Source organism: Eumetopias jubatus, unplaced genomic scaffold (genome assembly GCF_037043125.1).
Source record: "Eumetopias jubatus isolate StellerSeaLion01/CBP00866 unplaced genomic scaffold, mEumJub1_p1.0 scaffold_11, whole genome shotgun sequence".
NCBI lineage: Eukaryota > Metazoa > Chordata > Mammalia > Carnivora > Otariidae > Eumetopias > Eumetopias jubatus.
The window spans coordinates 85,401,459-85,421,581 of NW_028274817.1; the positions used below are offsets into that span (position 1 = coordinate 85,401,459).

At 50.5% G+C, this 20,123-nt stretch overlaps 1 protein-coding gene across 1 annotated transcript; it reads right to left on the reverse strand.

The window, feature by feature from the left end:
* Positions 1-3,756: 3,756 nt before the first annotated feature.
* WAS (WASP actin nucleation promoting factor) lies at positions 3,757-10,243 on the reverse strand. The gene is made up of 12 exons (XM_028113504.2): positions 10,052-10,243; positions 9,654-9,794; positions 8,716-8,802; positions 8,502-8,604; positions 8,348-8,389; positions 8,202-8,255; positions 7,359-7,533; positions 6,294-6,336; positions 5,934-6,087; positions 5,332-5,738; positions 4,948-5,062; positions 3,757-4,046 (listed from the first exon to the last, which is right to left on the reverse strand). The coding sequence occupies exons 1-12, from the start codon at positions 10,181-10,183 to the stop codon at positions 3,991-3,993; spliced, it is 1,509 nt and encodes a 502-aa protein (XP_027969305.1). The 5' UTR covers positions 10,184-10,243; the 3' UTR covers positions 3,757-3,990.
* Between the last annotated feature and the right edge of the window lie 9,880 nt (positions 10,244-20,123).

The following is a 20,123-nucleotide window of genomic DNA, read 5'->3' on the forward strand; positions in this document are numbered from 1 at the left end:
ATCTGGAGGGGGTCATATAGGGGTCTGTGGGTGTTGGGCAAACATCCCTTTGTCAACCTTAAAGATAAAACTGCCTGTTATTTTACCAGCAAAAGATGGGTTTATTCAGGAATAGCTGAGAATTGCAATGCAGGACAAGCAAGCTATGGCAAAACCATATGCAAGTCCAATAAACAGAGGAGAGGAACATTATGTTATGGAGGAGGAAGTTGGGAGGGGTTGTTTGGAACAAAAGTCTGTTGGAGAAAAGCAAGAGTTCATAGCCATGATGGTTTCTCAGTGGCTGAGCTGCAGGTGTAGTCAATTTCTTATAGGAGCCACAATGTATATCTTTCCCTGTGGGGGGCTTGTAACTGACCATTCTTTCCTGCTGAGATACTTCTTTTGGGTCTGTAATTGACACTTTTTGCTGTAATTGACATTGAGCGGTAGGTTTCCTCTACCAGCCTCCCCTTCTAGCATCCGGAGTCCATTTTAGTAAGGTTTCCCTTTATTAATTTTCATACCTTGGTCCTCCCCAAACAGTATATATAACAGTATATGTAATGCAGTGGGTAAAGGTCTGGGTCTTGGAGCTTAGCTACCCCGGTTCAAATCCCAGCTCCACCATTTACTAAACTGTGTGACCTCAGGCAGTTTCTTCATCTGTAAAACCTCAGATGAGTGACCTTGGGGAGGGCATCTCCCACTCGTGTGGAAATGAATCTTTCTGGAGTAGCATCTTGTCCAGGAGACCTCAAAAGTAAGAGGCCACCCTGTTATTCCTGTGTCCCACTCCCAGCCACTTGTCTGTTCATTCAGCATTAATTCAGTGCCAAGTCTATATTGCCTTGTCCAGTGCTGGGGCCAATATAAGGTGTTATCCATTCCGAGCTGTACAGGTTTGACCTGTTTTTAATGTAAACCTCGTACTCGAGTGTACCACACATACAGAAAGAAAGCACTGACCATGGGGGATCAGCATCACAAGTTTTCACAAGCAAACATACACGTGGAACCAGAACGCAGGTTAAAGGAACATCCCCAGCCAGATTCCAGGAATACTTAAATCTGTAACATCTCTGAAATCTGGCTACGTCTCCCAGGCACTGGTGAGTCATAATTTAATTCGCAGTACTTTTTTGTCTTTCTTGGTGATACATACAATGATGGTGCATTTTATGATCAACGGTGACTCGGGACCAGTCAGTAGTAGGAAGAACAGCAACAGCAGCATCTAATGTTTGTAGATGCCTCAAGGAGCCCCGCACTTTGCAGACACTCGTGTTCTCTCCGCAACCCCGTGAAGTATGCATTTTTAGTCTCAGTTTAAAGATCGAGAAAACTGAGGCCCAGAAATGTCAAGCCACTTGTCCACGGTCAATTCTTTTCCACCAAGCCCGTGCCTGCTGTAGGCAGCGCTCCTGGAGATTCAGAGGTTGTGTAATACAAGGTCTTCTCGAGGACAAAGCCTACTGAGGGGGTCCCAAGACACCCGGATTTCTGGGGTTACCTAGCAGGGAGTGGGGAGGCAGGTGAGTGATAATGACAGGCCCTTCCTAGACTCAGCTCACCCCTGGCGACCTGGTCAAAGTGGGGTGGGGAGTAGAGTGGGAGGTGAAGAACAATGAAAGAGTTAAAAGGAACCCAAGACTCCCTCCTTCTTCTGCTTCTGTGGCTACAGGAGAATTCTTTTTTTTTTTTTTAAGATTTTATTTATTTACGTGACAGAGAGAGACACAGCGAGAGAGGGAACACAAGCAGGGGGAGTGGGAGAGGGAGAGGGAGAAGCAGGCTTCCCGCGGAGCAGGGAGCCCGATGCGGGGCTCAATCCCAGGACCCTGAGATCATGACCCGAGCCGAAGGCAGTCGCTTAACCAACTGAGCCACCCAGGCCCCCCCCTACAGGGGAATTCTTAAGAGCAAAGCCAGCTCTCACCTCCCACACCTCCACCCTGGCCCTGGCTCTCCTTTGCTCCCTCCTCTGACCCCCAGCCTGCACCTCAGATGGTTCGAAATTCTTCCACTGGTCTTGCAGATGGATGAAGCCTGTCCTCTCTGGATTCCTCCTCACTGTTACCTTTCTTCCCACTCCCCTCCTCCTCCTCTAAAGGTAGGATACCTGAGGTCTTGAATCCACCAGATTTCAGAAATGGGAAGGAGTAGACACCTCTGCTAAGGCTCTGATGTGCAAGAGCTTCTAATCACTCCCTTGGAAATAGCTTTGAACACCAGGGACAGGGGCGCCTGGGTGGCTCAGTTGTTAGGCGTCTACCTTCGGCTCAGGCCATGATCCCAGGGTCCTGGGATCGAGCCCCGCATCGGGCTCCCTGCTCGGTGGGAAGCCTGCTTCTCCCTCTCCCACTCCCCCTGCTTGTGTTCCCTCTCTCGCTCTCTCTCTCTGTCAAATAAATAAATAAAATATTAAAAAAATAAATAAGTAAACACCACGGACAGTTTTGCGTTGCTCCTTTTCTTCTGGTGAATAATTCCTAGAAGAGGAGGGGGAACCCAGTGGGATCTCAGTTGCAAATCAGTTACATATCGTTACCGCCCTTGTATAGATGAAGAAACTGAGGCTCAGAGGTGGGGCATCTTGCCCAGGTTCTAGAGCTGATCTGTCTTGAGTCTTTGCCTCTTCCACTGCCACTGGCCAGGACTTGGTTTGCGCTGAGAACTAGGCAGAACCAAATTTTAAAACGGAGAGAGGGGTCCTGCCCATCAGGATCCTGGTGTGTGAGTTGTGTGCATGGGAGAGTAAGTCTGACCATTGAGTATTCTCTTGATCTAATATTGTGCCGATTGGACCTTAAAAAAAAAAAATAACTAGGGCGCCTGGGTGGCTCAGTTGGTTAAGCGACTGCCTTCGGCTCAGGTCATGATCCTGGAGTCCCGGGATCGAGTCCCGCATCGGGCTCCCTGCTCGGCAGGGAGTCTGCTTCTCCCTCTGACCCTCTTCCCTCTCGTGCTCTCTATCTCTCATTCTCTCTCTCTCAAATAAATAAATAAGATCTTTAAAAAAAATAACTGGGGCGCCTGGGTGGCTCAGTTGGTTGAGCGACTGCCTTCGGCTCAGGTCATGATCCCGGAGTCCCGGGATCGAGTCCCGCATCGGGCTCCCGGCTCGGCGGGGAGCCTGCTTCTCCCTCTGACCTTCTCCCCTCTCATGCTGTTTCTCTCTCTCTCTCTCAAATAAATAAATAAAATCTTTAAAAAAATAAAATAAAAAAATAAAAAAAATAACTAAGCAAATAACTGAACAAATAACTCCTGCAAATTCACCATGTTCAACCTCACACCAAGCTTTTCCCCCACCTCAGGGCCTTCGCACAAGCTGCTCCCTCTGCCTGGAATGCCCTCCCCCCAAAGATTTACTGGTTGACTCCTCTCTCTTTAGGTTCTGCACAACTGTCACAGCGTCCTGGTGGCCTTCCCTGGATGTTCCATCTGAAGGCCATTCCCCCTCAGCATATCACAGCCCTTGTCACCATCTGTAACTATCTTTCATTTCTATGTGATTCCTGGTTTCATATCTGTCTCCTCCACTAGAATGTTGGCGTCACTAAGTTTTCTTCCCACGGCTTTAGCTCCAGGCCCAAGAGCAGTGCCCAGCAACAAATGTTTGTGGGAAGAAAGAAGGGCAGAAGGGAACAAAGAAATAAATGAGGGAACAAATGAGTGAATAAATAAATGAATGAAATGGGAGAGATGAATAAAAGAGACTTTGGGGCTACAGGACCCCAAATTTCCACATTTGGAATATAAACCAACTGAGACTTAGAGAAACAAAAAGACAGTTATTTTATTTTGGTCTCAAAATCCTTATGTGAGGAGAACCGAGAAATTCTGTATAAAAAGGGGCCCTGGCTCCTGCTAGGGTGAATGTTGGGGACCAGCATTGGAAGGGTCGGCGGGGAAGAAACGGGGCCTGAGGGCCCTGGAGGCTGGGAGCGGAGGGCAGCGAGCCGCGGCTGCCGGGGGAGGGGGCCCAGAACAGGTGGCGAGGGGGGCTCAGTCGTCCCACTCATCGTCTTCATCCTCTTCGCCGGCCTGGTCCTCCCCTTCATCTGGAGGGAGAGAGAAAGTGGGACTCAGGATGGGCAGAAGGGTTCAAGGGCCGGGGGTGGGGTGAAGTTCCTGGGGTCTGAGAGGTCAAGACTCAGGGTTCTGGGGGGCTGAGGTCTCCTGGGGACCCACGCAGTTGAATGAAGAAGGGGCCCCTCAGAGGAGGGAGAGCGGACGGTGAGGGCTGGAGTTGGAATGAAAGTTAATATCACTGTCAGAAATGTGGTGTCACGGGTGCCTGGGTGGCTCAGTTGCTTAAGCGACTGCCTTCGGCTCAGGTCATGATCCTGGAGTCCCAGGATCGAGTCCCGCATCGGGCTCCCTGCTCGGTGGAGAGCCTGCTTCTCCCTCTCCCTCTGCCTGCCTCTCTGCCTACTTGTGCTCTCTCTCTATCTCTGTCAAATAAATAAATAAAATCTTAAAAAAAAAAAAGTCTGAATTCTTGACTATACTACATTTCAAAAAAAAAAAAAGAAATGTGGTGTCACACAAGGGTTAATGCTCTGTTTCTTTCTTAATGGGGTGAATTTAAGTATTATAGCGAAGGTGGCGTACGTTACAATATTACTATTTCATAGCAGGCTCATGTTAATACTGTTGACCCATAATGGGTTCTTGATGATCGCACTATCAAAAGATGAGGCTTGTTAGAATATTGTCGGGTAATGGATCCATACCAATCTTGCGGAACTACCCTGGGATTAATCTTAATGCTATTGGCAAAGATAGAGTGAATTCTATTATTGTTCCATGATGACAGTGTTAACACTGTCAAAAAGGAGATTGACACGAGAGTCATGATGGGGTGACTGTTACTACTGGTGGTAGCCGGTGGGGGTGTCTTCAGGCCGACACTGGCCCTTGGAAGCGGGCTGGCTGTCCTGGCAAAGGGCGGGCTCTCACCTGAGGAGTGGATGGCTCTGCTTCTCTTCTGCATCACGTGCATCAAGGCTCCCACCAGCCCTTCTGAGCTCTGAGGGGGAGGCTGCAGCGCTGAGCTCTCTGGGGCCCCGGGCGTCTGCACCAAGCAGGGTCCAGCACAGAGGGTTCAAGGCCCGCGATAGGAGCACTCCTCCCTGCCCCTTCCTCGTCATTTCCCCTCCCATACACTCCATTCCTCTTCAGGGTTCCCCACCTACTTCTCCCCACCGGCCTCCCAGCCCTGTCACTGAAACCCAAAAGCCTGGGGCCTCTGCGAGTTTCAGCCCTGGGCCCCAAGATCCTGACTTGCCCAGCACCCCCGAGTCCCAGACCCCCCCACCCATCCTCCATCTCGCCCGTCTTCACCTTGTTCAGCTGAATTCCCTGCCGGATTTGATCCAAAAGTGCCCCCCGACCTCCACCAGGGGCCAGGCCCCCCACAGGCCCCAGAGCAGAAGGTGGGGGAGGGATTGGCCCATCCCCAGAGCTGGGCGGTGGTGGGGGTGGTGGTGGTGGTGGTGGAGGCACGGGGGGGCCTCCAGCTCCAGGGGGCGGAGGGGGCAGTGATCCAGAACGTCCAGTGGCTGGAGGGGGTGGTGGTGGAGGGCCGCCTCGGCCCGGGAGTGGGGGTGCCCGGGGAGTTGGTGGGGGTGGAGCACCTCCCAAAGGTACAGGGGGCAGTGGACCAGAACGACCCTTGTTGCTCCCGATAGTAGGGAGCCGGGGGGCCTGGTTTCCTCCTCTGGATGGCGGCAGGGGTGGTGGAGGCGGCTCTGGGCGGGAGGAATAACACAGAGCTATTGTTACACTTCTCTTCAGAGCCTCGATTTTGCTCATTTGTAACATGGGCACCCTAACTGACCAACTCCTGATTCAAGCAGTGTAAGGGTACCCATGAGGACTGAGTGACTGCAGTGTATCTCTTAGGAACCAGCTCCTAGGGCTGGAAAAAGAAGGAGGGTGCTCACCCTGGCGCCTCATCTCCTGCCGCACAGCCTCCAGCCCACCCTGGTCCTCAATGAAATCGTAGATAAGTTTGGAGGTCTCGGCATCCGTGAGCTGGGCCTCACTGATTCCTGCCCTGGAGAACAGCCTCCGCAGGTCCGGGTCCAGGTTGTTTACCTGCCCGGGAGGAAAAAGGCGGCGAGGGCAGGGGTCGGGGCATAAGGTGGATAGGGGAGGGGCACGGATTATCATTGGGCCCACCCCAGAGGGGGGATCTGAGAGGAGTGTAGAAAGGGTGGGGTCTGGGGGTAGGTCTGAGCCAGTGGACCACGGAAGGGCAGGCGGGGAGTTAAGTGGGTCAAGGGGTCTTTGGAATTACTCACGTCAAATCCATTCTGGGGGTCCCACCCCACGTGGCTGACATGTCTGGGGGAGGTGAGGAGATCCCAGTGAAGCCCCACTGCCCTTCCTTCTCTCCCTTCCTAGTGAAGCCCTCTTGCCCTCCCCTGCCCAGAGGGACTCTGAGGGGCCAGAATTACTGGATGAGTCCTAAGTGAATGAATGAGTGACTGAATGAGAGCAGTTGTTATAGAATTAGGAGTCCCTGGTTTATACTGCCCGTCTGTCCAAACATCCCTTTTTCTACCATCCACACACCCATCCATTTGTCCACCTAGCCATTTGCATTCACCTGTCAGACCACCCATCTATTGTATATTTGTCTTTCTACTCATCTGCCCACATACACCTATTTACCCATTTCTCTGCCAACCTGTCTTCACACACGCTTGTCCATCTACCCATCCATCTACCCATGTGCCCACCTTTCAATCCATCCACTCTTTTGTCTACCTATTCAAAACACACTTCTATTTATCCATCGAACTATCCATTCATCCACGCAACTGGCCGCCTATCCATCCCCATCCACCTTCTCTGTGAACCAACCGATAGCCATCCCTCTGTCCAGACACTCATCCACTCACCCATCCATCTACCCTCCCACTTCCCATTTACCCATTCACCCATCCATCCAACCACCTATCCACTCATTCCCCGACCAATCCATTCATTCCTTCCTTCATTCATTCATTCGGCCATTCATCTACCCACCCACCCATCTACTCACCCCCCAGCCACCCACGGTGGGACCAAGGGGAAGCAAGTGAGGTGCCTAGGGTGCAAAATTTAAGGAGGCCCTCACTCTCACAGTCATGAATTGCAGTTGCATGACCCTTAGAATAACTGCCTCTGTAAATTTTGCAACATTAGTGCCTCACTTGCCTCTCCCTAGTCCTGGCCTTGCACCCAGGCACCTACTCACTCATCTCCCTACCCACCCACCCATCCATCTTCCATCCTTCCATCCACCCAGCTCTCTTCCTGTCCATCTTTTCATCTGCACCCCCCAACAGGGATCTGTGGGACTGGCGGGGAGAGGTTCTCACTTGAATCCACTCGGTGCACCAATATCAGCCTTGCTGATCTTCTTCTTCCCTGAACGTTTTTTATCAGCTGGGCCAGGCCCAGGTGCTGGGAGCCCACGGTATCGTGAACTCGTGATGTCGGGGTTCTGGATGTCCACTGTTACTAGCCCCAGGGACAGCTGGCCAGATGCTGGGCCTGTGGGGAGAATAGGGTGATTGAGCCATTGACCTACTTTACCTACCAACCAAAGCATAGGGGCAAGAGATAGGGCGAGTGTTGGGGGAATCTGTGTGTGTGTTTGATGGTCATGGAGGGAGTAGGTGAGGGGTCCAATTAGGGTTTATGGAGAAGTGGATGGGCGGGTTCCACAAACCATTCTTACCTTCACCACTTCATTTATTTATTCATCCACTCATGCTTATCACTTAAGTATTGATTCATTCATTCATGGCTCATTAACCAATTAATTTGTTAAATCATTCATTCATTCAGTCAGTCAGTCAATCATTGCTTTCTTCACTGATTGAAATGTTATGTCACTTATTCATTTATTTGCTGTTCAATTCATTCACTCATTCATTCATTGAGGCAATCATCCATCCATCCATTCACCCATATATCCACATACTCATTCACCTATACATCTGTACACCCACCTATACATCTATATATCTATGTTTTCATCTTCCCATCAATTCATCCTCCACTCAACCATCTATCCACCCACCCATCCACCCCCCCATTTGCCCACTTATCTCTGCACTCCCCAACTACTCATCCATCCACCCACTCCTCACCCATCTATCCGTCTACTCCCCCACCCACCTGTCCACCCAGAGACACAGGGAAGAATCAGCACTCACCCCCTTGGTCTCCGCCTGGGTGTGGGGGCAGGGGTGGGAGCCCTCCTCTTCTCTCTGGAAAGATGGAATGGGTAGAGAGCTATTACAACCCTGCCATAAGTTCCTGGGCTGGCCCCTTAGTACCCTCCTTGAACTTGAAGACTCACCTTCATTGGCTGGTGCTGGTGGTGGGGGTAGCTGGCGTCTATCTGTGGAGAGACAGGTGGACTGGGAACCAGAACCATAAGAGGGGCTCCTCCAGCTCCCTACTCTTGCACACACTTCTGCCCAACCTCCTTTCCTCCCCGAAGGCCTCCTCACCTCCACTTTGCCTCTGACTCCTTTTTTGGATCTTCTCCTGCACCAGGGCCCGGAAGGCCTGGGCCTCGCCCTCATCTGCGAAGTTCAGCCCTGCTTGGCAGGCCTGCGTACATCTTGGGCTCAATAGCCTTCCAGGAGCCCCCACCCCACCCCGCACCTTTCCCATCTCCTCCCCACACCCCACCTGAGGCCCAGGGGTTGAAGGGTCACTCACATCTCCAGCGAAGGTGTGGAAGAAGGGGGTGGGAGTGGAGTAGACCAACTGTGAGTACAGCTCCTGTTCCCAGAGCAGCCGGCCAGCCTGGAGAGGTGGGGAGGGGGCACATTAGCAGGGAGGCATGCCCTGGGTGGCAGGCCTCTGTTATCTGGGCAAGGAGAATGGTGTCCTAATTTGGGACCCCAGGATCAGATTGGAGACTTCCAGCTTATCATCAGAGTTAGGGGTCTAGATGTCAGGTGTGGAGGGTTGGGGTACCATATGGGAGTTAGACATTGCAGTCAGATTTGGATTTGGGGTTCAGGGCCCCAGATGTGGGACTTGGGGGCTTGAATATGAGGGTTTAGGACTCCAGTCCTAGGAAACAGCCCATTCATAGACTCCATCTTACATCCTTCCTTTATGGGGGGGGGGGCCTTCATTTGGGCAGGTAGGGCTCCAGTACTGGGAGTTGGAGTTGAGATTTGAGGTTCAGACACACAGACTTGAAAGTTTTAGGGGTGGGAGATTCAGTCAAGGTATATACAATTTGATGTTTGTGAGGCAGAGCTATGGCTTAGGAGCTAGGCAAACATTTAGGGTCCAGGAGTTTTGATGGGGGGATTTCTGGAACCCAAAAGTTTGAGTTTAGAACAGATTTGAGGTTCAGGTAAAAATACAGTGCCCATTTATTTATTTATTTTTTTGAGTTCATGAAACAGATTAGATTTAGGAGCTATACTAATAGTTGGGGGGTTATAAATCTTGACATGGGGATCCTGGGGTCAGTCATCAAAGACAAAGAAAGCCAAACCAGAGTTTGACGTCTAGATGAGGTCTTTGGTTCTGGGGCTCAGGGGTTCACTGCTCTGTCCAACGCCTTGGGGCTTTAGACACAGATCTGGGTTTGCAGGTTGAAAACCGGTTTGCACGTCCAGCGGGGGGATGGGGGTCACCTGAAGGCCATAAAGACGGATGAAGTAGGACTTCTGGGGGTTATCCTTCACGAAGCACACAGCCCCACAGTGCTCCTTGGTCCAGTGGTCAGCTCCAGGAGGTAGTGCCAGGTACAGCTGAACAACGGCAGTGGCCAGTGTCTGGGAGAGAAGAGCAGGGCTCAGGGGCAAAGAGGGTCTAGTTCTTCCTTGTCCACGGCTGTCCTGGCTCCAAAGGAAGAGCCGAAGCCAGAGGGAAAGTAGACAGACACCGCAATCAAGATCTTCCTGGGATTGTTGAATGGGGGTAAGTGGGTTTTCGGAGAGGAGATGATGGAGAAGGGAAGGAAGAGGGGAGGAGGGGAAGAAAGAGGAGGAAAGGGAGGGAGACAGGGAGGGCCAGGAGATGCCCAGCTCACCCAGCATTTCCGACCCAGCATCTCGAAGAGTCGCTGGTTCTCATGGTCCTGGAGGAGTGTGGAGGGCATGTTCTGCTGAACCCCTGGTCCTCCGCGACCCCCAGACCTGCCTCCCACAGGGCCCCCACTCATGGTGCCTCCTGCCCTTGTCCTCTCCTGCCAGGCTCTGGGTGTGGGGTAAGAAGAGGAACTTCCGCAGTGCACAGGGGAACAGGAAGTACAAAAAACCACAAGGGAAACAAGTCCTCCAGGGGCCCCGGGGTGGGCCCGGCCTCCTCCTCCCTCCCTTGGACAGGCTTGGACCCTCCTCCCTCAGAATGAGGCCCTCCTCCATTTGGCTGGTTAAGACCCATCTTTGGGGCCAGCTCATGTCCTCCTCCTTCTTCCTTACTCCCCGAGGCCCATTTCCCTCGGACTGGCTCAGATCCTCCTCCCTCTGATTGGCTGGGAGCAAGAGCTAGGCCACTGCTGCACTTCTGCTGGAGGACGCTATGGTGGGGAGCAGTCCGGGGGCTGAGCGGCCTCCTTCCTCCCCAAAGCATCCAGCTGCTCTGGGCCTGAGGCCCAAGGCCCCTCGTGCCGAAGGGTTACCGTGTTAAAACTTTTCCTCTAATAACATTGTGATATTTTCCTCTAATAACATTCCCTCCTGGCTCGTGAGACCCCCAGCAATGCACGGACACCCAGCTCCCTTCCCCATCCCTTACCCCTGCCTCCCCACAGTTCCCAAATCACTTTCTGCTTCTCATCCCTTCACAGCATATATGACTGCCTAGGCAACGTCTAGTTTAATCCCCCATCTTGTTTAATCGCCCGTTGCTTTTGAACCTTTAAAAGTCTGGATTCTTGGGCGCCTGGGTGGCTCAGTTGGTTAAGCAACTGCCTTCGGCTCAGGTCATGATCCTGGAGTCCCGGGATCGAGTCCCGCATCGGGCTCCCTGCTCGGCGAGGGGCCTGCTTCTCCCTCTAACCCTCCCCGCTCTCATGTACTCTCTCTCATTCTCACTCTCTCAAAATAAATAAATAAATCTTTAAAAAAATAAATAAATAAAAGTCTGGATTCTTGAGGCGCCTGGGTGGCTCAGTCCTTAAGCGGCTGCCTTCAGCTCAGGTCATGGTCCCAGGGTCCCGGCCCCATGTCGGCGGGCTCCTTGCTCAGCAGGGAGCCTGCTTCTCCCTCTCCCCCTGATTGTGCTCTCTCTCTCTCTCTCACTCTCTCTCTCTCTCTCTCTCTCTCTGTGTCAAATAAATAAATAAATACAATCTTAAAAAATAAAATAAAATAAAAGTCTGGATTCTTCAGAGTCTTGCTTTTTCTCCCCCACACAATCAGTGTGCCTCCGTTCCCTCACTTCCCATGAGCAAATGGACCCGGTAAGGGTGTATGTCCCATAGGCTGTTAGGAGGATTTATTTATTATTTATTTTCCTTTAAAATTTTTTATTGTTATGTTAATCACCATACATTACATCATTAGTTTTGGATGTAGTGTTCCATGATTCGTTGTTTGTGCGTAACACCCAGTGCTCCACGCAGAACGTGCCCTCTTTAATACCCATCACCAGGCTAACCCATCCCCCCACCCCCCTCCCTTCTAGAACCCTCAGTTTGTTTTTCAGAGTCCATCGTCTCTCATGGTTCGTCTCCCCCTCCGATTTCCCCCCCTTCATTCTTCCCCTCCTGCTATCTTCTTTTTTTTTTCCTTAACATATATTGCATTATTTGTTTCAGAGGTACAGATCCGTGATTCAACAGTCTTGCACAATTCACAGCGCTCACCATAGCACACACCCTCCCCAATGTCTATCACCCAGCCTCCCCATTCCTCCCAACCCCCCACCACTCCAGCAACCCTCAGTTTGTTTCCTGAGATTAAGAACTCCTCATATCAGTGAGGTCATATGATACATGTCTTTCTCTGATTGACTTATTTCACTCCTCATAACACCCTCTAGTTCCATCTATGTCGTTGCAAATGGCAAGATCTCATTCCTTTTGACGGGTGCATAATATTCCATTGTGTGTGTGTATATATATATATATCACATCTTCTTTATCCATTCATCTGTCAATGGACATCTTGGCTCTTTCCACAGTTTGGCTATTGTGGACATTGCTGCTATAAACATCAGGGTGCACGTACCCCTTAGGGTCCCTACATTTGTATCTTTGGGGTAAATACCCAGTAGTGCAATTGCTGGATCGTACGGTAGCTCTATTTTCAACTTTTTTTTTTAAGATTTTATTTATTTATTTGAGAGAGAGAGATAAACAGCATGAGAGGGGAGAGGGCCAGAGGGAGAAGCAGGCTCCCCGCTGAGCCAGGATCCTGATGTGGGACTCGATCCCAGGATTCCGGGATCACGACCCGAGCCGAAGGTAGTCGCTTAACCAACTGAGCTACCCAGGCGCCCTATTTTCAACCTTTTGAGGAACCTCCATACTGTTTTCCAGAGTGGTTGCACCAGCTTGCATTCCCACCAACAGTGTAGGAGGGTTCCCCTTTCTCCGCATCCCCGCCAGCATCTGTCGTTTCCTGACTTGTTAATTTTAGCCATTCTGACTGGTGTGAGGTGGTATCTCATTGAGGTTTTGATTTGGATTTCCCTGATGCCGAGCGATGTTGAGCACTTTTTCATGTGTCTGCTGGCCATTTTGTTAGGAGGATTTAAATGGGTCAATATTTACAGAGGTCAGAACATCGCTTGTAGGGCTTGCCTATCACTGACTTGACCAGATTATGCCAGGCTCTTCCCCCAAGTGGATGCTAGCTCAGTCCTCATGCCTCCCTGGGCCTCAGTTTACCGTTTGGGGACATGAAGCTCTCGGCCACATACAGCACAACTCACAACTCAGCTTCTGGAACCCACAATTCACCAGGCAATTTCGTACCTCCGGGCCTGTAGCGCCTTCCAGCCTGTTCGTGGGGCAAGGCCCTGCTTTGTTCCTTAAAAAAACCATTGCAGGGACGCCTGGCTGGCTCAGTCAGTTGAGCATCTGCTTCGGCTCAGGTCACGATCCCAGCGTCCTGGGATCGAGCCCCACATCGGGCTCCTTGCTCAGCAGGGAGCCTGCTTCTCCCTCTACCTGCTGCTTCCCCTCCTTGTGCTGTCTCTCTCTGACAGTATAAATAAAAATAAATTTTTAAAAAAGCCATTGCTGGGGCACCTGGGTGGCTGTCGTTAATCGTCTGCCTTCGGCTCAGGTCATGATCCCAGGTCCTGGGATCGAGCCCTGCATCGGGCTCCCTGCTCGGCGGGAAGCCTGCTTCTCCTCTCCCACTCCCCCTGCTTGTGTTCCCTCTTTCGCTGTGTCTCTCTCTCTCAAATAAATAAATAAAATCTTAAAAAAAAAAAAGCCATTGCATTCATTCATTTTTATACTGCTCATTGTGCTCCTGCTGGGTGCCAAGCCTATCTCCAGTATCTGGCACAAACTAGACACTCAATAAACGTTTACTGAAGGAATCAATGAGGGATTAGTGTCTAATTTGATTTAGTGTTTTCTGAAATTTTTCTAAGTGCCTTACATTTATTAACTCGTTTCACCTTCACAGATGACCCCATGAGGTAAACACTACTCTTATCCCCATTTTACTGATAGGGAAGTTGAGGCCCAGGGAAGTAAGCTAACTTGCCCAAGATCACCCGGCTCGTGAATGGTGGAGTGGAGGCCAAATATGTGAGAAGTGATTCCTAATCTGTCAAGTGTCACATGGGGGCAGAGACAAAATTCTTCTGCTCTTTCTCTGCCTTTTGTTCTCCACCTTCCTCTTCCTTCTTTCTCTGCCCCTAGATCTGTCTCCCTTAAGTCTATACCAGGGGGCCTTAAGCCTCTGCTACATTTGCATTAACGTTTAAAAGTTCTCGGCACCTGGGAGGCTTAGCTGGTTGAGCGACTGCCTTCAGCTCAGGTCATGATGCCGGAGTCCCGGAATCAGTCCCGCATCAGGCTCCCTGCTCAGCGGGGAGTATGCTTCTCCCTCTGACCCTCTCCCCACTCATGCTCTCTCTCTCTCAAAAAAATAAAGAAAATCTTTTAAAAAAAATAAAATAACATTTAAAAGTTATATATTTCTGGGGTGCCTCAGTGGTGCAGTCGGTTGAGCGTCCGACTCTTGGTTTCGGCTCAGGTGGTAATCTCAGGGTCATGGGATCGAGCTCCGTGTAGGGCTCCACACTCAGTTCGAGGTCTGCTGAAGTTTCTCTCTCCCTCTGCTTCTCTCTCTCTCTCAAATAAATAAATAAATCTTTAAAAAAATTTTAAGATTTTTATTTCTTTATTTATTTGACAGAGAAAGACAGAGAGAGCACAAGCAGGGGGAGTGGCAGAGGGAGAAGCAGGCTCCCCATGGAGCAGGGAGCCCGATGCAGGGCTCGATCCTAGGACCCTGGGATCCTGACCTGAGCCAAAGACAGATGCTTAACCGACTGAGCCACCCAGGTGCCCACAAATAAATCTTCTTTTAAAAAGTTATATATTTCCTGTGCTTCTAAGTAGCAGACAGGTTTAAAATGTATACTCTTCTCTAACTAAAAAAAAACTAGAGTTTTGTTATTTTAGTCCCTAACAGAATGAGTTTCCCCACCCTGGAATATAGTGATTGGTAATAATTTTTCAGATTATCCAAATTATTGAATTACTTTGTTGACCTGCATAAGGAATGGGGAGCTGGCTTATTTCACTTTTATGTATCCCCATCGGTTCTTGCTTTTCTGCACTGGATGACAGTCTTTGGTGACGTGATGACCTTAAAGGTAACGTGCTCTCCAGGGTCTTCAAATAGATTTAAAAAGAACAAGAACCTTAATATAGCTTTTATGGTTCTCAGCAGGAGGGTAGGTCGAATATGAGTCAGCCCACCACAGCTGGGAGCAGTAGTTCCAGCTTACTTCTCAGTAAGCCAGTGAATACCCAGAAAGCCCCAAGAACCAGGATATACCCAGTAACTTAGACCATCCTGATGTCCCTCCTGCCACAGCCCCCCCAACCCCCTGCCCCGGGGTCACCAGATGGAGAACCATTTCCTGTTTATATCCTGCGCTTATTTTGCTTTCTTCTGAGAGGAGATTGCCTACAAGATCCTGACTGCCACACCTCAGGCCCTGAGTAGGGAATAAGACACTGTCAGTGATAAGACATGGGGTTATCTTCCTCACTTTGGTCCTACCGCACGACTGAGTCCACAGAAGAGACGTAGGCAAATGTAGGGTCCTACTGCTGTCCTCTAGGACCAAACTGAGGCCAAGATGGCAACATTTTCTTTGCCACGCCATCTTTCTCCTCCCCTTACCCCCCCCCCCCCGCCTCCCGTGGTCCTCTGGACCCCAGACTGAGGAGTGCTCCTTCGGGTAGGCGGAAGGAAGCAGCAGTGCCCAACCCTCTGACCCAATCCTTTGACCATCCTGGAATGACATTCAGGTACATGACAAGTCTCAGTGGTGTGGGGCTGTCCCCCAGCATCCTAGGCCCCTGCCCATTCAATGCCGGAGCACCCCCGTCATTGTGACAACCAAACTCGGCCAACCAGGAATTTCTAAAACACACCCCCCAGGTACCAGGAAGGAACGTGACCCTTGTCTGTCTTGTTCATCGCCGTATGCCCACCACCCTGGCACAAGGCACAAGACCCTGCATGCTGTTCAATCAGTATTTGTGGAATAATCAGCCTACAGTCCAGCTATCTGTGCTGAGATTTACTGCCCTCTCTTCATCCTCCACCCCCACCCCCCCCCGCCCCGGCCTGGGGAAAGGGGGAAGAAAAGAACTCAGTGCAGGGGCCATTCTCTCTCACAGAGGTGTCTAAACCGTTCATGGACGCTATGGGCAAATGGGTGCTTTCTTAGGGGTGCTCAGGAGGGGAGCTGATTTCTAGTTCTGGTGGGGGTGGAGGGAGGATGGGGGCACACAGAAAAGCAGAGACACCTGGAAAGACAAGAATGGCTCAGTGGCGGGGCACCGGGCTGGCTCAGTTAGTCGAGCATGTGACTTTTTTTTTTTAAGATTTTATTTATTTATTTGAGAGAGAGAATGAGAGAGAGAGAGAGAGAGAGAGAGCACATGAGAGGGGGGAGGGTCAGAGGGAGAAGCAGACTCCCCGCTGAGCAGGGAGCCCCATGTGGGACTCGATCCCGGGACTCCTGGATCATGACCTGAGCCGAAGGCAGTTGCTTAACCAACTGAGCCACCCAGGCGCCCGAGCATGTGACTCTTGATCTCAGAGTCATGAGTTCAAGCCCCACGTTGGGCGGAGACCTTACTTTAATAAAAAAGAAAAAAAAATGGCTCAGTGGTTAGAACCACAAATTCTGGACCCTACAGTCCGGCTCTGGCGGTGCCACTTATGAGCTGTTTTTTTTTTTTCCTTTAAATATTTTATTTATTTATTGAGAGGGAGAATGTGTGTATACCAGCGGGGGTAGAAGGCAGAGGGAGAGGGAGAAGCAGACTCCCCACTGAGCAGGGAGAGGGATGCGGGATCATTCTTGTTCCAAGGGGTGATCCTAGGACCCTGGGATCATGACCTGAGCCGAAGCCAGACGCTTAACCAACTGAGCCACCCAGGCGCCCCCACTTAGGGCTGTTTAAAGTCTGGGAGCCTTGGGGCGCCTGGGTGGCTCAGTCATTAAGCGTCTGCCTTCGGCTCAGGTCATGGTCCCAGGGTCCTGGGATCGAGCCCCACGTCTGGCTCTCTGCTCAGCGGAGGGCCTGCTTCTCCCTCTCCCTCTGCCCCTCTCCCTCTGCCCCTCTCCCTCTGCCTGCCTCTCTGCCTACTTGTGCTGTCAAATAAATAAATAAAATTTATAAAAAATAAATAAATAAATAAAAGTCTGGGAGCCTCGCAGTGCCTCCCTTTTCTCATCCATAAAGTGAAGATAATAGCAGTTAAGGTTGTTGGGAAGGCTAAATAAGATAATTCATGCAAAGTGGTTAGGCCATGTTGTAATTATGCATTATTGTTGTTTTTCTGAAATAGCTGAGTAACTTGGATGAATGAACTCTCATCCCTCAGCCCTGCTCCAATCTTCTCCTCACCCTCCTCCATACCACTTTCAGGTCCCACCGCCCTTGGTGGATGGTGAGAGACCCAGAACACCTGACCACTTCCCCACTGCCCTTTCTCTACCTTCCCTTGCTGCAAAGACCATCTCAGAGATGTATTCCGGGGGGGGGGGGGGCAGCCGGACTCCTCCAGGGCCGTCACGTGTTCCTGGAGCCCTCCCTGGCAACCTCGGAGGTCCCACCCACCACTTGCTTCCTGTCCTACTCCCCGAACCTGCACAGGAAAACTGCCAGCCAGCCCTCCCCTTCCCTTCTAGGTTTGTGGCTGCTAACCTCGGGCCAGCCGGGGAGCCAAAGGTCCCCTTCTAGTCCCTACACTGCCCACCCCCTCAAAGTCACCAACTCTCCCTAGACAGGTGCTCGCTACTTCCCTGGACCGCAACGTTTGTGACCCCGTGTCCCTTCCCTAGTCTGTGACACCAGAATTGTGCACACCGAGCGTGTGTGACCCCTTGAGGGTCCAAATCCCCATGTGTGTGACTCCTGGAGTATCCGCGTTCCGGTCTGCGTGTCCCAAGGGCAGCTCACACCCTTGGCCGTGTGAACCCCCAGGAAGGTTAACACCGCCGCCTGGAACGGACCACAGAGGGGCGTGGGGAGGAACGCGAAATGGAACAGTCCGCCCAGGACCGTACCACTAGGAAGGGGACGGCCACCTCACAACATACCATTTGTTCGTGGGGGAGGATTGCGACAGCTGCCTCAATCCGTAATAGAGAGGGCATGTCACAATCTGGCTTGTCCCAAGATTCCCGTCCGGTCCTCCCGACTCCCACCCGCCTCGGGCGTGCCTCACGCTCTGGTCGCGCCCTCGGCCTCACTCACATCCGCCATCTTAACCACTCTCACCGCCCCACTCCATTCCCTAGAAGCCGCTGTCAGTGTACCCGAGCCCCCAATAGGCTCAGGGGTGCAGAGAGCCGGCTCGGAGACTGCCGTGGGCTCTGATTGGTCGATGGCCGCATTCTCCCTGGGCCTCGGAGACAAACACGGTCCGCCTCCGCTCTCTCGCGCCGGGCTCCCATTGGTCACGCGCTCGGAGCGTGTGCAGTGGATGCCAGACCGCGGTGCCGGGCCGCTAAAGCGAGGCTGTGGGAGGTTTCGCATCGCGGCCTCGGGTACCGCGCCCGGGGTTCAGAGGGGTTCACCTGTAAGAACGGGCAGGAGGTGGTGCCTCCCCTTGGGGGTTAGTGAGATGACCCACCGGGGCGTGGCGCTCCGTGTAACCTCGAAATTGTAAACTCTAACAAACCTAGTAGGGTTTTCGTGCCTGCACCCCAGGTTTCTTGCATTCCTTTATTCTCTAGTTAACACAAAATAGAAGGCGTTCTTTGAGTTTGGGTTCTAGGAACTACTCCAGGAACTACTCAGAAGTTAGTTTAATAAAATTACGCCGCAGTAGGACGGGCGCAGGTGGGCTGTCTGGCTCTCCCTAAATACCGTAAATTGCAGAGTGGACGTTTTACGGTCTTTGGATTCAATGTACTAAAGTTATTAATTTTACTCCTCTGACAAACGGGTACAAAGTTTACAGCGGTTAAGGTCCCTCCTGGCGAGGGATCTGACAAAGTGTGTTTAAGAGAATAAATACTTTTCCCCAGTTTTCGATGCACAAAGCAATGGTTTTGGAGCATTAGGCCCGGCCAGAGGGGACAGGATTGTTGGCGATTGATATGTATTATTTAATATACATCGTAGGTGATACAGCCAGTTACCTGCTTTAAAGTTGGCAATGTTTGCATTATAAATGTATGTAAATTAAAATATAAGTATATATTACGTGCATTATAAAATACATATAAATAACTATAAGTACATGATTCATAGGCATATAGATGATGTAAATGGAGGAGTGGGACCTCGGTTCACTGTCCTGGGTCAGTCACATGCTCAAAGGCAAGTAATTTGATAATTTCACATGGTGCCCTCAATTTTAGGAGGCCTGGGCCCTGAGCCCTCTGCCTTCACCAGGTAGGGGCAAATTTCCTTTAGTTTGCTTGGAAACTCCAAATTTATGCCCAGCACTGCCTGCACTGCTTTTGCATCAGCTCTGATCATTATTTTAAGTGTGTATATGGGAGCTTGGGGTGCTGGGTAGAACAAATCAAAGGTTAGGTTAAAGTGTGGGTACTTTGTCATCCCTGAATGTTTCTGATGGTGGCTGGGTTTGTAACACACATACTTCGGTTTAATATCTTCACCCAAGGGCCAATGTTGGTAGGAGGTGCATTGTATTTGTTTGGGATCTAGCCCTAATGGTTATAGTATGGTGTAGCCCAACATGCAATAGCTCTACAGTCTCTTTCCAGAAATACACCCCAAAGTGATATGATTGAAGAAGATGGAGGGGAACAAAAGAAAATCTTCAGCTTATGAATAAAAGAATGAGCCCATTTGCAAAAAATAAAATGCTGAAAGAAAACCTCCAATAAATGTGGCTCGCATTATTATGTTGGCAGCCCTTTCAATTACACGAATTTCTTCACCAGCAAGCCCAGTTTAGACTTGAGAAAAAAAGTTGTTTTGTGTCTATTTGCTAGGTTTGGCAACTATGGGAAAACAATGCGTGTGTGTTTATAATCTTATGATCAATGGAACTTTCAGGAAATTGGGGATAAATATGCACATATGCATAGTGTTAGCATAACTTGCCTGAGTCCTGCAAGTTAAGTCAGGAAGCTTTAAAATGTATATTTTTGGCCACCGATGGTCTTTTAAAATCGAAGCAAAATCTCTTAAAGCTATTTTTTCACTTAAGATTTTTTTTTTATTTGTGACTGAAAGATATTTTGTCAATGTTTACAAATATTCAGGAGGCTGGGCATGGGGGCTAGCTACACAGTGGGGTGGGGTGGGGCGGGATTGCACAGCTGGGACATTTGGGGGGCAGGGATTTAACAAAAAAGGAAAAAAATTCATCTTTTCAAAACTTTTTTTCCCTGAAAAAGTAGTAATAGTCTTATCAAAGATAGATGAACTTCTGTGTAAAATTTGAATTACAAAAGAATTA